The following is a 15,678-nucleotide window of genomic DNA, read 5'->3' on the forward strand; positions in this document are numbered from 1 at the left end:
AGAAGAGCGAGACAGTCGCGTTTGGTGACATCCGACAGTGAGTGTGTCCTTTGTGCCGGCCGTGATAGCGTTCCTTTTGCAGATGAGCAGTGTACGGCTTTGCTTTGTCCTGTTTAATTTTTTTTACTCGCGCTGTGAGGCTTCTGCTTTTGACACTACCGGGGCAATGCAAAAGCAGGAGCTGACGGTTTGAAGTGGATTTCAATTAACCCGGCTTATGGTTGAGTGATAGGTTTCTGTCGGAGTGGCAGATCTTGGAAATCCAACTGTAAAAAAGCTCCCGGGTAGCAAATGGTAAGCATCAGAAGGATAGGGCGATTTTTTTAGATTTGTTAAATTCTCTTTCCTAAATTGTTCTTGTGAGTTCGAATGTTTCGTTTCGCGTGTATAGATATAATTATCATATTAGTTAAAAAACATTATGACTTTACTATTATCGGTTTAGTCTCTCTGACCACTAAGCGGAACAGCCTTATAAATTGATGACAATTAAAAAGCATGTGAAAAAAATAATAGCAATCAAAATTTAGTGATAATAAAATAATAAGAGTAGTAACAATCAACAATCAGCATCAACAACAGTGCAACCGAGTGTAGCAGATTATTTGAGTTTCCTAAAACTAGCTAGTCTCATGGTACAGTCGTCAACTCGTACGACTTAACAACATGCCCGTCATGAGTTCAAGCCCCAAATGGACCGTATCCCCATACGTAGGAGTGACTATCCTGCTATGGGGGGTAATCAAAAGTCATTGAAAGCAAACCCCACAGGTGGTACAGGCAGGCCTTGACCGACAACGGTTGTTGAGCCAAAAAAAGAAGAAGAGAACTAAAAATACACATTTGAATTTTTGTGAGGTTTAGAGAAATTTAGACCTAGGGGATGTAATAACTGGAAAAGCTTTGACTCTTGTTTGGTAACCACGTCAGTAAAACTAACACTTAATATAAAAAATAAATTGAAAACGAGGGTCCCACTTAATAAAAAAAAACAAAAAGGTGTGTAAATCTCCAAAGGTTTGGGGAATTAAACCAGTTTGAATTTTTTCTCATAACTGAAAATAGTAATTAAAAAAAAAGAATTTTGGAAGATTGACTGTGGTGTATGTTCTTCAACATTGAATTGATTCTTGTTTTCAATAGTTATAGTCCTACTGCTCCCCATAATCTGTTTTTACAATTTTAGTTGCTTTAGGAATCTACAAAACATGTTATGGCTAATGATTATTTTGCTAAACTGTAACGATCATGTGAATTTAAGGTCGGTTAAAAGAAGATAATAGATACTAAAACAATGAAAATGCTTTGTCAATATGCATTATTTGATAAAAAACAAATCAAATCAAACAAATACTGTCTTTAAGATCATCGTGAAAAGTCAGTATAAATGCTGACGTTGGAGGATTATTGCTGTCAGCATCAAAATCAAATTTTTTGGTTCAAATCTGACGTGAGTTTATAACCATTCTGCAAAACACACCTATACTATTTTGTATCTCGTACCGTAAACAAAAGTCATAACCAACCGCACGCGGCTTTGGTAAAGATTTACGGTCACTAAAATTAGTCCCACCGGCATTATATTCGATCCGCTTGACCCCTCCGTTCCTCCTTGCAGGGGGAACGAGAAGCCGTTTGGATTTGGGTCAGATCAATGAAAGAGACGATATTTTTCCTCCGTTTTGTTTCATTCTTGATTGCGGTCTACGGTCGGCTCAACGAAGGCTAATAATTCTGCTTCAATCTCTGCGAAGTAGGAATTACCCAAACATCCAATGGCTGCTCTGTGATGAAATGGTGCGTGTCCCCATTAAATAACGATATAGCATAAATTCGATCAACTGAAATAGTACGATACGTACAGAATTTAAAAATTGAACCTTCACACACGTACTCTACAATACATCGCTTTTTAAGAAGATATTAAAAATGAATGGATTTACGATGTATATTGTGATTTAGAAACATATTTCATGTTCACTGCCTTGCTAAAAGCAAAATATATCGTTTTCTAATTAACATAATAGGAATTGTTTATTCAGTTGATTTGTTGACTGTATGTTTAGTAGGGTGTGTGGAGGAGAAAGGTAAATCTCAATCACTAAAATGCTGCCATTTGTTTCCCATAAGCAATTTGCGATGCTATTTGGATGGAGAATCATCGACAAATAATCCTCTAGCCTACTCTGGTTAAACTTTCATTCTAACCACTAATCGTACTCTTGTTGGAGAAATAGAAACCAAAAATCATTCTGTGCTGTTCGTATACATATTTGATGCTTTCTTCAACAGGCCACATACCATCTAAGCTAGTTACAGAAAAATTCAGGATTAAGGCAAGAGAAGCAAAGCCAGATGTACAATCTGCCCTTTAATACAAATCAATCGTTGCTTTGTTTCGCTTGATGAGATGGGTTAGCGATGGAGCTAGACAATTGATTGAACCCGAATTAGGCGATAGATGGTAGCGGATAGGATTGGAATGGGTACACTGGAAAGGCCGCAAATAATCTGGAAGATTGGTCAAATAATAGAAAAACAAGACAAAAAAATCACAATACCGCAATGAGAAGAAAACAGAAAATAGAAGCCCGAAACCATTATGGCAGATGATTGATTAAGCTAAACATCTCATTCTTTCGGTTTGTAATTTAATAGCTTCCTATGAGCCAAAATGCATGAAAATTCGTACGGGTGTGTACACACAGATGTTATTGAACACATTCACTGCGCGTTGGTGAATATTTGCAGAAAAAATGCCACTGATTAGTCGGGTGCCTTGTCCGTATGACGCAGGAAAAGTTTGCATCATTGTAAAGACAATAAAAATAACAACAGCCCGAAACAAATCAGGGCGAGCAGTGAGTGAGTGAGCAACATGGAATGCAGAAAACTAGCTATAAATCATCATTCATAACAGAGACCCGAACATGGGCACAAAACACACACACATAAACGGGCCGGTGTCCACCCGTATTGGGTGTATTTTGTTTTGTCCTTGGTTCAATCGTTTTCGCAGTTTGTGACAAGACACAAGAGTTTTCACAAGGCTTACGTTTACGCTACGGGTGGATCCCTGTGACAAGGAAGCAACGCAAATGATGCGATTGAGTCGTAACGGAGCGACGCGAAGACCCGCTGGTGGCGAGTTTGGTTCGAGATTCATACGGCAAATAATTGATTCTTGGCACGTAGCTACGACTACGGATTATTGTCATTCGTTATCCTGTTCTGCATGGTCCTCCTGATGAGGACCATTGAGAAAAGAGGGACGGATAGAGAGAGTGAGAGAGATAGAGAGAAAGATATGATATTTTTCCAACTACCCTTACCGATAGAGAAACATAGAGGTGGAAACTTTCCAAAATCTCCCGTCGTGAACGTGTGCTCCTGGCGGGGTGCGATTGAGTACAAATCCTGTTGCTAGTTTCGAGGCCATATTCTTGCCTTTTTTGTGTAGCGCACTTTATCTTATTTTTCCTCGCATCGGAAGCGATCCTGGGCGATCCGTAACGAGTGCCAAGAAAGAAGAATCGTTAGTTTGTCCGATTTTTTGTTCGCTCCCACTCTGCTCTGTCATATTGTAGTTGTTATTTTGTGTTGGTAATGCGCGCGCGAGCATGCAACGGGGGTTCGTGCGGAATGCGGCTAGCCTAACGAATGCCGCTGGTTGGGACGTTGCTTTGAGCGCTTTAGTCAGACTGCAGCATCATTTATTCGCGTCAGGATAATGAGAAGGAACAGCGATTCGACATTCATTACACGCGGCGTTCCGCTCAGCGTTTTTTTCATCTTCTTCCCTTTATTCATTTGTGAGGCTTAAGCTCTTTGTGTTGATGGTTTGAGAAAAAAGGGGTGTTGGGGGATGGTAGAAAACGATGGTAGTGCCGAACAGACCGACGGTGGTGGAGCAGTGGAAGGAAATGTGATATTAATGGTACATTACGTTAGTTTGTGCTTTATGGTTCTACCACACGCCCGCAGAAATGGCTATCGAGCTGTTTTTTGTTGTCCACCATCAGCTGCGGGTTTTCAGTTCAGATAGCTACAGTGCGTGTCATCATTTGTCATACGGGTTCTTGCGGGCAGCTGAGATTTATTAAGAGTCTTGCTGCGAATGCTGTGGGACCTTCGTATACCTCAAAATGAAAGTATGTACGTTTTGTTGTGTAGAAAAAAGGTTTAGTGCTCCGGCAATTACCAAGGAGAATAATCCCGTGTGATGAGTGTTTCTAACTGGTGAAATATTGGAACAGATTGAACACATAATGTCGTCGTCTCCAGCACACCAGGTTCGAAATGTAAAAAAAGTAATTAAAATAAGCATTTAATTGTATATTATGTTATTGTAAAGAATGGTGTTTAGGTCTTAAAGGCATTGTCAGTGGTTCTAACTATTTTAGCATACTTTTTGGAGCACTGAAATATCCTACAGAAACGTTAATTGGTTCGAAGTTGGGTATATCTACAACATCCGCATCCGCGATTATCTAAAAAGAGAAAAAAAGAAATTATTAAAAACAGTATCTTTTTAATATACTACATTCATGAAATGGGAGAATTGATGAAATATTTACCAAAAATTAAGGAAATGGTTGATGATTTTGATGATTGATGATTTTGAAGTTCTTGGATGGATTTAGTTGCGTTTTTGCATATTCTTTGACAAGTGTTTACATTGCACATCAGCTTATTGCTATCAGACATTTTTAAATGTCAAATATGTCATTTCGCTGTGTATTTCATTCTTTGTGGCCACACGGTATCACTTTATATTACAAAGAGATAAGAAAGTATACCAACTTTGTCAGATGATATGAAATCCTCTGTATTGTTCCTACGAAAGACACTAATTTGTCCCATTAAAGCGTTCGAATGCTTTAATAATGATGCACACCGCATTACTTAAACGCTTAAAGCGTACTACAAGAATGGAAAAAATTAACCCCAAGTTGCCCTTGAATAACAAACCTCCCTTGGCACAGACGTGCACCCGTGTTACTTTCCCTCCTAGCGCCGATAAGCGAACCCACTCAATCGGGTAAACGTAGAGAGAAGAAATGCTGAGCTTTTTATCTTGAAATACTCACCAGTGCACGGCTGAGTATACGCCATCCGCAATGGGTCGCCTATTAAGGGGGTAATAATTGGTCACAAAACCTGAGAACCCCCGCTCTACCCATACCCATGGCCACTGCTTGTTCTTAGTAAATTGAGCACGTAGCGCGTAAGGGATTGTCGTGCTCATAGTGAGGCGCGTTTATGCGACCACAAACGACGGCTTGCCAATTCCCTGCAAGCTGCTGCAACTGAGACGAGATAAATGTTGAAGATCGAAAAAAGTGGGAACAGAATCAACACAAACATACCTGCACACATACACAATTATACATTTAGGCACATGGTTCCGTAGAGTGCAGGGGCGCTGGCATGTGCTTCACACGTGACGCAATTCACAAGATCATGCTGCTGTACGGAGGATAATGTTGCAATCGTATGAAGAACACCTTTGTGCCGATTGTTCCCTGCACGTCCTACCCCAAGTAACGCATAACGCCTGGTCAGATCGTTTTCTCATTACCCGTACTAAACCCGAGCACCATGAGATGCTTTTGCGAAATGGAACTGATTCCTTGCGTGTCGTCCCTTCGTGTTCAGCCCAGCCGGAAGGAACAATTTCTTGTGTGCAGAAACAGCAAACGGAAGCTGCTAACAGACGATCTTCATACAAGTCATGGCGAGTGTGGCGGGCTTTGTTGCCCGATGCTCCGATGCTGACGGTGTTCACAGTCGACGGTGTCTTCGTCAACGGGAGCTAACAACGTAATCCCTTAGCAAAGAGCGTTCGTACGCTTGTCAGACAAGGCCGGGATGCGCGTCTGCCGTCAGCTTCATCAGCATCATCAGCATCGTCATGAACAACAAGCTGCAGCCAGTTTGATAGCAGCAAACGGTGGCTCGCTTTCTGATCCTGTTATTGCAGGAAGCTCACGAGGGTACACGGGAACTGTACACCAACGGTCCCACCCACCCGCTTCTCATTTCCTCGAGCAATCCGTCAAAGGCGAAGCGCATGAAACGTTTCAATGTCGAGGTAAAATCCCGAAATAAAACAAGCTCAGCCAGTAGGTTGTTGAAACTATTGGAGGGCGTATGAGAGATGGACTGAATGTGTGTGAGATAGATGGAGAGAGAGAGAGAGAGAGAGAGAGAGAGATGGAGAGCGAGTGAGAAACCTAACCAGCTGGTTGGCCTGGGTCGGAAGCAAATATTTTAACCTCATGAGCAAACTTTGATATGATTTATGCATCCGTTTGCATACTGTGGGACGGGTGCCGGCATCGTGTTTAAATGAAAACGATGGGTACACTTTCAATCAAACCAACCTGTACCAGCAGCAGCGTCTGCTGATTGCACCGTGGGAAACATTTGCCACAAACACAGGGAAAGACATGGACCAGAGAGAGATAGAGATTGGCGGCAGAGGCACCTCTGATTGGGAAAAGAATGGAGGATGGAACGTTTCTGTGGCAGCCGCACGTGAGCCAACGCTCTCGTTCGTCTCGCAATCGAAAACGGAAGGCAATCCTTCGTTTGGATAATTTATGGAATGCCAACTATTTTCCTTGCACCATTCCGATGCCGGAGATATCTGTTTGAATAGTGCCTAATCTATTCCAATTTAACCTAGGCTGCCAGGTGAGGTGACCGAAAAAGGACGAAAAAGCCATCGCTGGCGGGCAAAGTGCACAGTGTCTTGCGGTGGGAAAGCGTGCAAAAGGTGAAGAAAGTTTTTCGACTCAATCATGAGAACGAAGGCCATGGGCAGCGACGGAGGCGGCTGACGGGGAATGCAGGAATGTTATTTTTGAGGCGCCGGAGCTGATTAAACCTGTCTCCTGCGGGTTTGGTTGCTGGATTGGGTGTATACTGGTGGCTTGCAGTGGCTTGCAGTTTGGGGATTGGGAAGGCCGTAAATGTTTCGCAGTCTGGCAATCATTTGGAAGAACAAATTGGTTTTATCGATCGAGAGCTTGTTCAGGGTGGTATGAGAGGCAGCGTTTAATTGTTTATTTGTATTCTGAAGGGAAATACCGAAGAATAAGGAGTGAGTAAACGCTTTGCAGGTCGAGATGCACGATAGATACTTACATCTCAAGGGGTATCGATGATCTAATTGTTGAATTATAATTGAAACAGTTTAAATTTTAACAAAATAATTCGAATTTGACGCTACACATTTATTGAAAACACATCAATCGAATGAAAGCACTCTAAGTATTATATGATGAAAGCCGTAGCAAATAAAACAAATGCAAAACTTATATTCTGTTTATCTACAGCTGGTGTTGTTTAAAACGTGCCTTTTATCCTAAACAGAAGCACAACAATTGCAGAATTCGATGAAATGCGACGCGGTGCGCTGTACATTTCCCCTTGGAATATTTATTGCGGTATCTACATGGTCATAGCCCTCACAATACATTCGCTTTAATCAGTGTCTTTCATTGCAGAACGTTATACCGTCTAAAAATAATTCCTATCTCTAACGTAGTTGTATGGAAATATTCATCACAATTATGCTTCCCGTAAATCGCTTTACACAATGTATAAAGCAAACGCAAGTGATAAGCCTTTACCTCTAACCAATCCCATTTCAACAAAGAAAGAAAGTCAATCATCGTCTGCAAAACATATTTTTCATCACCATTATCCATGAAACCGGTTCCATCCTCTTCATTTCACGCTCACGAGAAATCGTTATCCATGCCAACAACTGGTGTCTTTGTGGGTGGTTCCATCGACCTTACAACGAACAAGGACCAGGCGCCTCCGTTGTATACCAGGCGTCTCCTTCGCATTTTTCGTTATCACAATCACATCCATTATTGAATTCGCCACAACCATTGGACGGCGAGAAAGGCAAGCACTGGCTCGTTTGCTCGCTCTTCATCACACCAAACAGGTAGCAAACCGTGTCTCCTTTGACAGTGTCGAGGATGCCTTACCGAAGTAGAGATATATTATGCCATCAACAGCGAAGAGTTGTGAATGCTCACACATCAACCGGCAATGGCAATATAGGGCAATGTGTGAAGCGCACAGTTTGCAGAAGGACATTTCATCCGAATTCAACAAGCAACGTATCTAGATCTTACTTTCTCACCACTGGTTTTCGAAGATGCGTTACCAAAATATCAAAACATCATTTGCGACGCGTATGATTCGCATGGTATTACACGCAAGTTCAGCAGCGAGCAAGTAGGTTGTGCCTAACTCATTGTGTATGTGTATCAATGGCAAAATGTGTGATGAAGCACACGAAAGGATTGTCAGTGCATCAAGGATAAGGCGCTAAAAAGGCGTAAGAGGAAGCTGCTAGGAGTTTCTGAGAAAAGATAACAAACCCTATACCTTTTTCGTAACGACACAATGTACCATTGACGGCACAGGGTGTATTCGAAGCTACATAGATAAAGATGGTTGGGTCGTTTTCTTTGTGCAGTTTCCGTTCATTGCGAAGTTTTAGGGTGGAAAGTTCGTTGGTTGTTTGCTTCACACCGATTCGCAGTCATGGTTCGTTCCGGGTGTTTATAGGGTTATTTATTTTTCTCCGTTGGACCATGACTAGCCGTTTCTTTTTCAGCTGTGTTTTGTTGCAGAGCAGAACTGAAGGAAGCTTCAACCACCAGCCAACAGAAATGGATGAATGTACTCTTTGCAGGCGGTCTTCTTACTTTCTTATCGCTTGAACGATGTTGGTAGGATATTATGTACTATTTTTTAAACGTAGATTTGAAATAATGGCACAGCCATATAGGGAAGAAGGTTTGTGCACTTATGATGGGGTGTATTTTATGCATCGTAATGCCATTTGAAAACCATCTGAAAATATTTTCATTGTCAAGTTTTAGTACTTCTTTCATGGTAGTAAGCTAAGGAAAGTGTTCCTCTGTGTTTTGAAACCTCTGTTTTCACTTTAATATTTGCATCGTTACAGCAGTCGAAGACTGTTAGTCATTTATATCAAGAGGATTGAATATTACGAGCGATAGCAGTAGTTATAGGAAAAAGAACAAAAAGAAAAAAAAGCTTAACACACGCGTCCTTGCATCTTAATTTTGCGTCCTTGTATCTTAACCTATCGTACTCTAAAAGAACTAAATATTTGCTATGCCTAACTCAGAGATTGGCATCGTTGCTGAAGGAAAATAGGTATTGATTGTATGTAGCACAGTTCACCGAAGATTGGGAGATTGAGTCGATGAGTTTGATATGTTAGATATAGGACTATAAAATCAGGGAGAGCAACTTGTTTGATGTTACTTTTTCATTAACGGTTTTTTCATTGTCTAAAGCTTTTCTTGAACCATTGACAGACCGTATTGCTTTGAATTACGAACGCTTAAGGCATTTTTGGCGGGTTATATTATCTTACCAATTCTAATTTTATCGGTCTACTCTCTGCATAATTCACATAACTAAAGCAAACCTTCTAATTTTGAAAAAATAAAGGTTTGTACTAATTTTACATAAAACATTGAGCAAAATCATGAAATTGCTACTATATGTTGATCCATATTCCGGACAGTGTCGAGCTAATCTTTCAAATTACAGACATCCTAAAAAATCATAAATAATCTTCACATTCCCACACACTACACCTTTTTAGTTTTTACTTATTTTTAAGTCCGGAACCCAATCCTGAGTGAGGAAAGTCTCCTGAATCGACAGGACGTTGGACTTACTGATAACTAGGTTTGGGTGCTGGTTGTCTCTGGTACTCGTAGTTGCATTGAACCGAAGTACTGCTTCGCGTATTTACAATCTTCCCCTTATGACCATCTAGAAATTTGTCGCTGCTATCTTCAAATAACGTTATTTTCATCCAATTATCACTCTGTAAATAAATGTTTGTATGTAATAAATCATAATTTCCCCTCGCTGTCTGAAATTTAAAACATGATACTGTTGTTTCGAATCCTGGACAGAATGAAATCCATTTTTGTGACAATAACACACCAATATGATAAAACACTGAAGTTTAAACAATGATAACAATATTGAATATATATTTGGCTGTATTTCAAGGTTTGAAGCAAAATTGCTAAGAATGTCTCCAGCGATGAAGTGACCGACAGAAAACACTAATGTACCGTGCCATAAGGGCCTAATATGGGCACATTTACATTAGATTCTAGTAAACCAAGTTATTGTTGGAATAGTTCAGAGAGGCCTTGGCTCCAACGGAGAAAATCTAGTAAACCAAGGCAAACATGTATAATTATAAAGCGACATGACCAGGGATAAGAAGAAATTCAATAAATCATGATGCATTTCCGGAGTTTGAAAGTGGGCGTAATTTGAATCAAAATGGTATAAGATAAACATTTTCGGTGTCATTTCATCTATTTTTATCAAGCAAAACGTTTATCAACGGATAATTATAATTCGGGTCGGTCTGGTGATACAGTTGCCAACTCGTACGACTTAACAACATGCCCGTCATGGGTTCAAGCCCAGAATGGAACGTGCCTCCATACATAGCTGACTGATTGACTATCCTACTATGTGTAATCAATAGTAAGTCGATGAAAGCCTAGCCCACAAGTGGTACAGGCAGGCCTTGACCAACAACGGTTATTGCGCCTAAGAAGAAGAAGAATTAAAACTCATCTATTGGTTGAAAATCGCCATTTTTCAATTATAATTCAATATCCACATCCAATGCTTTATAACTTTTTGCGAGCTGCAAATTTTATATTTTCTTCTGAATTTTGCACTTCCCAGTTAGTTACAGCAGAAATTATACATGTTAATGCTAATTTAAATCATATTTGCTGCCTTGTTTGCTGTAATATGTTATTGTGATAGCTGACCTATGTTGAATAAGTGTTATCAATAATGTTTTCCGTTATGTACTTCTGCCTGCATGTAATCAAAATATGGCTTAAACGTTAACGGGGGCGGTCTCGTGGTACAGTAGTCAATTCGAACGACTCAATAACATGTCCGCCATGGGTTCATGCCCAGAATGGACCGTCCCCCGTAGCAAGGATTGGACTATCCGGCTACGTGGCAATGAATTAAGTCCCGAAAGCCTTTATAGGTCGGCATGTCCGCGTAGGACGTTACGCCAAATAGTAGAAGAAGAAGATGATATGGCTTAAATGAGGGAATATAAAATTATTCAAAATCACTGACACAATCTTGCTATTGCGGGTTCTTTTAATGTCCTTTAAAAAATGGTCGTTAAAACTACTGATTTGAACTCGTGTACTCGTGGCCATGACATTGATGTTAACTTTACAATTGAATAAGAACAAATAAAACAACTCAAACTAAATAAGCGTCAGTATTTCTCATACCATTTATCTCAAATCTCCAAACATGACTCAGCATAACTTGCCAGACATTTATGCTTCCTTTAAATAACTTGAATAATGTATCCTTTAACCTTTTCTCCCCTCAATGCATACAACGTTTTATGTGACACTTGAGCAAACATTCAATTAAAACCTTCCTTTCAAAATATGCACTACTCGACGTGTACTCACATGCCACCCACAGACTTGTCGCACTTAATTCTTCGCTTCTTGAGATGTTTCGCTCGCTTCGTTGTCAAACATGATTTCGTTTTACGCGGGCGCAGCAAATTATACTCCCGTGTTTCGATTGAGTTTGTTAAAGTGAAGTTTGTGACAGATTTTCCACATCGTAGCTAAAGCATAGGATGACAAGCACAGCATCAAACGGGGGTAGATTTGGTAGTGGGATAAAACTTTTCACACATCCATCTTGCATGCGCTTGCCGGATTCTGTTCGTTTTGATGCGAGAAAAGTTCTTTATCAGCCCTCGAATCTTTTCGATTCGCTTAGCCGTCTTCTTTCAGCGCAACCTGTTGGCGTTTATTTTTAAAACTTTGCGGCTAGGGTAGGGGGAAGCTACGAAAAAGATAAATGCCAAAACGTGGAACAAAATCACGCGGTCTGTTGCTTCAATTTGATTCGCCTGAACGTTTCATTGCTCCGACCGAGACTACACCAAATAATCCTTTTAAGAAGAGAGGCAGACAAACCAAGGAAGCATTTCGGTGGAATACTAAGTACAATCTTTCTTCGTCATACCATTTACGCGTACCGAAACCCTTCCCGGCTCAAGGTTTCGGGCAGAGTGTGTTTGCATATGGGTACATTTTCTTGACTTTTATTTTTCACCATCCATACATCCACTCGCGTTACCTTCCCCCGTTGCTATTCGAAGCACGTCGGCATGGGGAAGGCTCGATGTCAGGCATTCATTAAATTGTTGCTGAATTGTGTCGCATAAGAGATTAGAATATATATTCCATGTTCAGGCCTTAGCGACTGTTTCGGGGAAAACGTTTTGACAAGCGCACACGCATACAGGGCCGGAATGTCTATTAAGCATACCAAGGGGTTAGTACCAAGGTTGGCTTAAAAATTGGTTTAAATTTTTAATAATCCCAATTGACTTTCACCTACCATTCTGTTACGCAGAGGGATAACATATTTAAACTTTCTCCGAAACATTATACAGGGTTGATTCAAAGTAGGAGCAAAGTTTAGCAAAAAATAAACCAAAGTACTTACAGTTTTTACTCATCACTGTAAAACAGCCCATCACCGAATGATAATCCCAGAAGAATGGCAAAATCTGGTCCGCTGTCACCAAAGGATCATACCAACGTTTCATCTTCTTGCTTCATACATGCCCAAGGCGTTCATGGGAGCGGAGGGGCGAGCACAGAAGGGCATGAATAATCAAAACGAGCAATTTTCTCGTGTAGGAAATCGTGAACACCAAGTGATTTTTATATGTAAGCGAAACCGTGGCACCTCATCATTGGAAGCGGATTCCACGCGTGTGGCAGAAATATTCCATCTAGGCCAAGGCTAGTAATGATGTGTGTGTGCGTATGTGTGTGGAGAAGTTTTTTCGGCGCACGTGTATCTTGGTAGGCGAAAATTTCCCAATTTCAAACATGAATTATTCTCGGCCACTTATCATGGCGTGATGTAGGATTCATCAAGGCACATGCGTTACGTTTGAGTAAGTTAGTTGAGTAAAAGAAAGGAGGATCGTTTGGTTGAAAGTAAAGTATTAAAGAGCTTATTTGGTAGTAATAAATGTGCATAAAAAATCCAAGATTTAATATTATGACTTCGATCTATCAGATAAATTTTCAATGTAACAATAAATCAATACATATTTTTGTATGGATTTCACTAGCTTTTTTTTAACTTACTTTAGCCTACTTTATGTATACCTTACATAACATATGGTTATGTAAGGTATAGTTTCAATGAGTACGTTGAACCCTTTGAATAACATGTACAACACATGTATCAAAATGTAGTTCAAATTTAGAACAATTGTCAGCTAAATAAAACAAAAATATTGCTTAAAGCTAACATCGTAGATTTCTTAAATCATTTCTATTAATTGAACTCTTCTTTACCGTATTTATTAAATTTCAGAAATCATTCGAAAATCGGTGCCGATTTGACCAACGTGTTAAAAATATACTGCACTTTCTACAACATCTGCACCTTGTAAAACAAATACAAATAAAAAATTGGACAAACAGACCTACCAACACGTGAATAAATTTCCACCTCACAATGCAGCGCCACAAAAAGTTAACAACAAGTAAACACTTTTATGAATCCATGAAAAAATGCCCGACCGGTAGGGTTATTTGAGGAGATCGTTACACACACCCAAAACCGCAAGGATTCTATGATTTATTCACATAGCATCAATTGTATATGAAGAAAATAGGAGAATATGATACGTCCCACAAAAGACTCCTACTCGATCTACTCTGCTTTTACTATTTATAAATTAACATACCCTAATGATGATCAACTTTGCAACGTGTAGTAAGAGCAAATAATAATTATCACAAATAAAAAAATAAACTTAAACCACAATAAATACTGTGCGGACCATCTCATGAGTTTTAAAAAAGTCAAAGAGTGCATTCCTGTTGCTAAGGAAGACCAAAACAAATCTGTGATTAAAGCTCGACAACAAAACAGTCACTACATTGAACTCCTGCATGTATAAACAAAAACATGAAACACCATTACGTTGCTACCAGCGTTGGGAGGCAGCAATGCAGCAGCAACAGGACCAGTCAAGTCAACAAGCTAACAGGGAATTCTCCGAGCTTTCTATTTATCGGGGTGAAACCAGTTTTGGTTAAGGTGGTTTTGGTTGCTTTCTCTCACCTTGCATATAATGGATCGTGTCTGGAAAACACTTCCTTCCTTTGCATCTTAGGTTGTATTTGTGGTGAAAATTTGTGAGTGCTTTATTCCGTCCGTTTTTGTAGTTTGTGTGTGTGAGGGGATGTTTTTTTGTTTTTTTTTGTTTTTTTTGGAGTCCACCGTATAACACTTCAAGCGTAAACTACCATCCCATCAGCACTCGTTGGCACTTCAGATTGGGCGGCAAAAGGTTATCCTTTAAAATACCCTGCTGGTGCTTTCTCCATGCAACAGGATTATGTGCACCTCAAAAGTCTGTGATACTTCTTTTTTTTTCTGTGGTTTGATCTTCCGCTTTCTCACCATCAAAACGATTTAACAACCTGCCGCTTTTGGTGTTTTGTAGGATCATACAAAAAATGTGAAAAAAGTGTTGTGAAACAGATTTGCAGTGAACTGAAGTTTGTGAATGCATCGGCAGCAGAACGTGCACCCAATGAGGTCAGAGTTCTGGATCCTCTAAACGTAAAAGATTATGTTTGTGTGAGTGTGCCTGTGTGCATGTAAAAGAGCAAATGTGAAACGAGTGAGTGCCGCTACTGCAAAAAACGAGTGTACGTAACCCCTAGCCCGGAAGCTGACCGAAAATCATTCTGAACCTTTGGTGAGTGTGGTGCGCGTTAGTGAGGTTCAGAGAGAGAATCCGAAAAAGAGGGTTCTCCCTTACTGTGGAGCATGGGAACACTTCCGAGCGTAATGGATTTACGGCTTCCCATCCTGTGGTTGCTGCTGGCGGCAGGTACGTGACTCAATGGTTCACTTAAAATTCTTATGTGCTACTTTCCATTCGTTTTAACTGTTGTTTGTGTGCCGATTTCAACTTTGCCTCGACGAGTAAAATAGAATCTTTTCAGTGGCCTGTTGAACGAAACAATGTTTTAAGAGAGAGTCAAAAAATAAATTATGGCAAAAAAAATTAATGTTTTCTCTGAATGACAATAAGGAACTTGACCCTATTTGAACAACAAATAAAATTCAACAAATAAAAATTGGTGCTATTTTGTCGATAAAAACAAAACAACTTATGATATTAACAAGTAAATTTAACTACAAACTGTAGAAAAATCATTGGTTTGAATAATAGTTTATTGTCCACCCTTTTAGAATAGTTCCCAAAGACAGGCATTGTTTTCAAATATTTAAAAAAACTTTTTGTCACTTGTTAGCGCCTTACTTCCGAAAACGGAGCAAATAACTAAAGTTTCACACAGAAACAATTACTAGCACACACCATATACAATACTGCGCAGTACACTTGTCTGAAAAAATAATCTTCCATTGTTTCCTAATACCTATTTTTGCCCACATGCTTTAGGCATCTCAATTAGACCAACAGATGAAACATAAGATATAAAGAAAAACGAATTAATGCAGCACAGT

The 15,678-nt window shown here is 39.8% G+C and overlaps 1 protein-coding gene across 4 annotated transcripts in view; it reads left to right on the forward strand.

Annotated features, from left to right (window-relative positions):
• The window catches only part of LOC120957396 (uncharacterized), an 85,156-nt gene that overhangs the window by 1,437 nt on the left and 68,041 nt on the right, over positions 1 to 15,678 (forward strand). For 3 of the 4 annotated variants that reach the window (XM_040379596.2, XM_040379593.2, XM_040379595.2), the window contains exon 2: positions 14,645 to 15,037. In XM_040379596.2, coding sequence (XP_040235530.2) covers positions 14,974 to 15,037 — 64 coding nt within the window. In that variant the 5' untranslated portion in view covers positions 14,645 to 14,973. Of the gene's footprint in view, positions 1 to 232; positions 295 to 14,644; positions 15,038 to 15,678 lie in introns of all 4 variants that reach the window. The other variant, XM_040379594.2, reaches the window with a different exon arrangement.

Source organism: Anopheles coluzzii, chromosome 3 (assembly GCF_943734685.1).
Source record: "Anopheles coluzzii chromosome 3, AcolN3, whole genome shotgun sequence".
Classification (NCBI taxonomy): Eukaryota; Metazoa; Arthropoda; class Insecta; order Diptera; family Culicidae; genus Anopheles; species Anopheles coluzzii.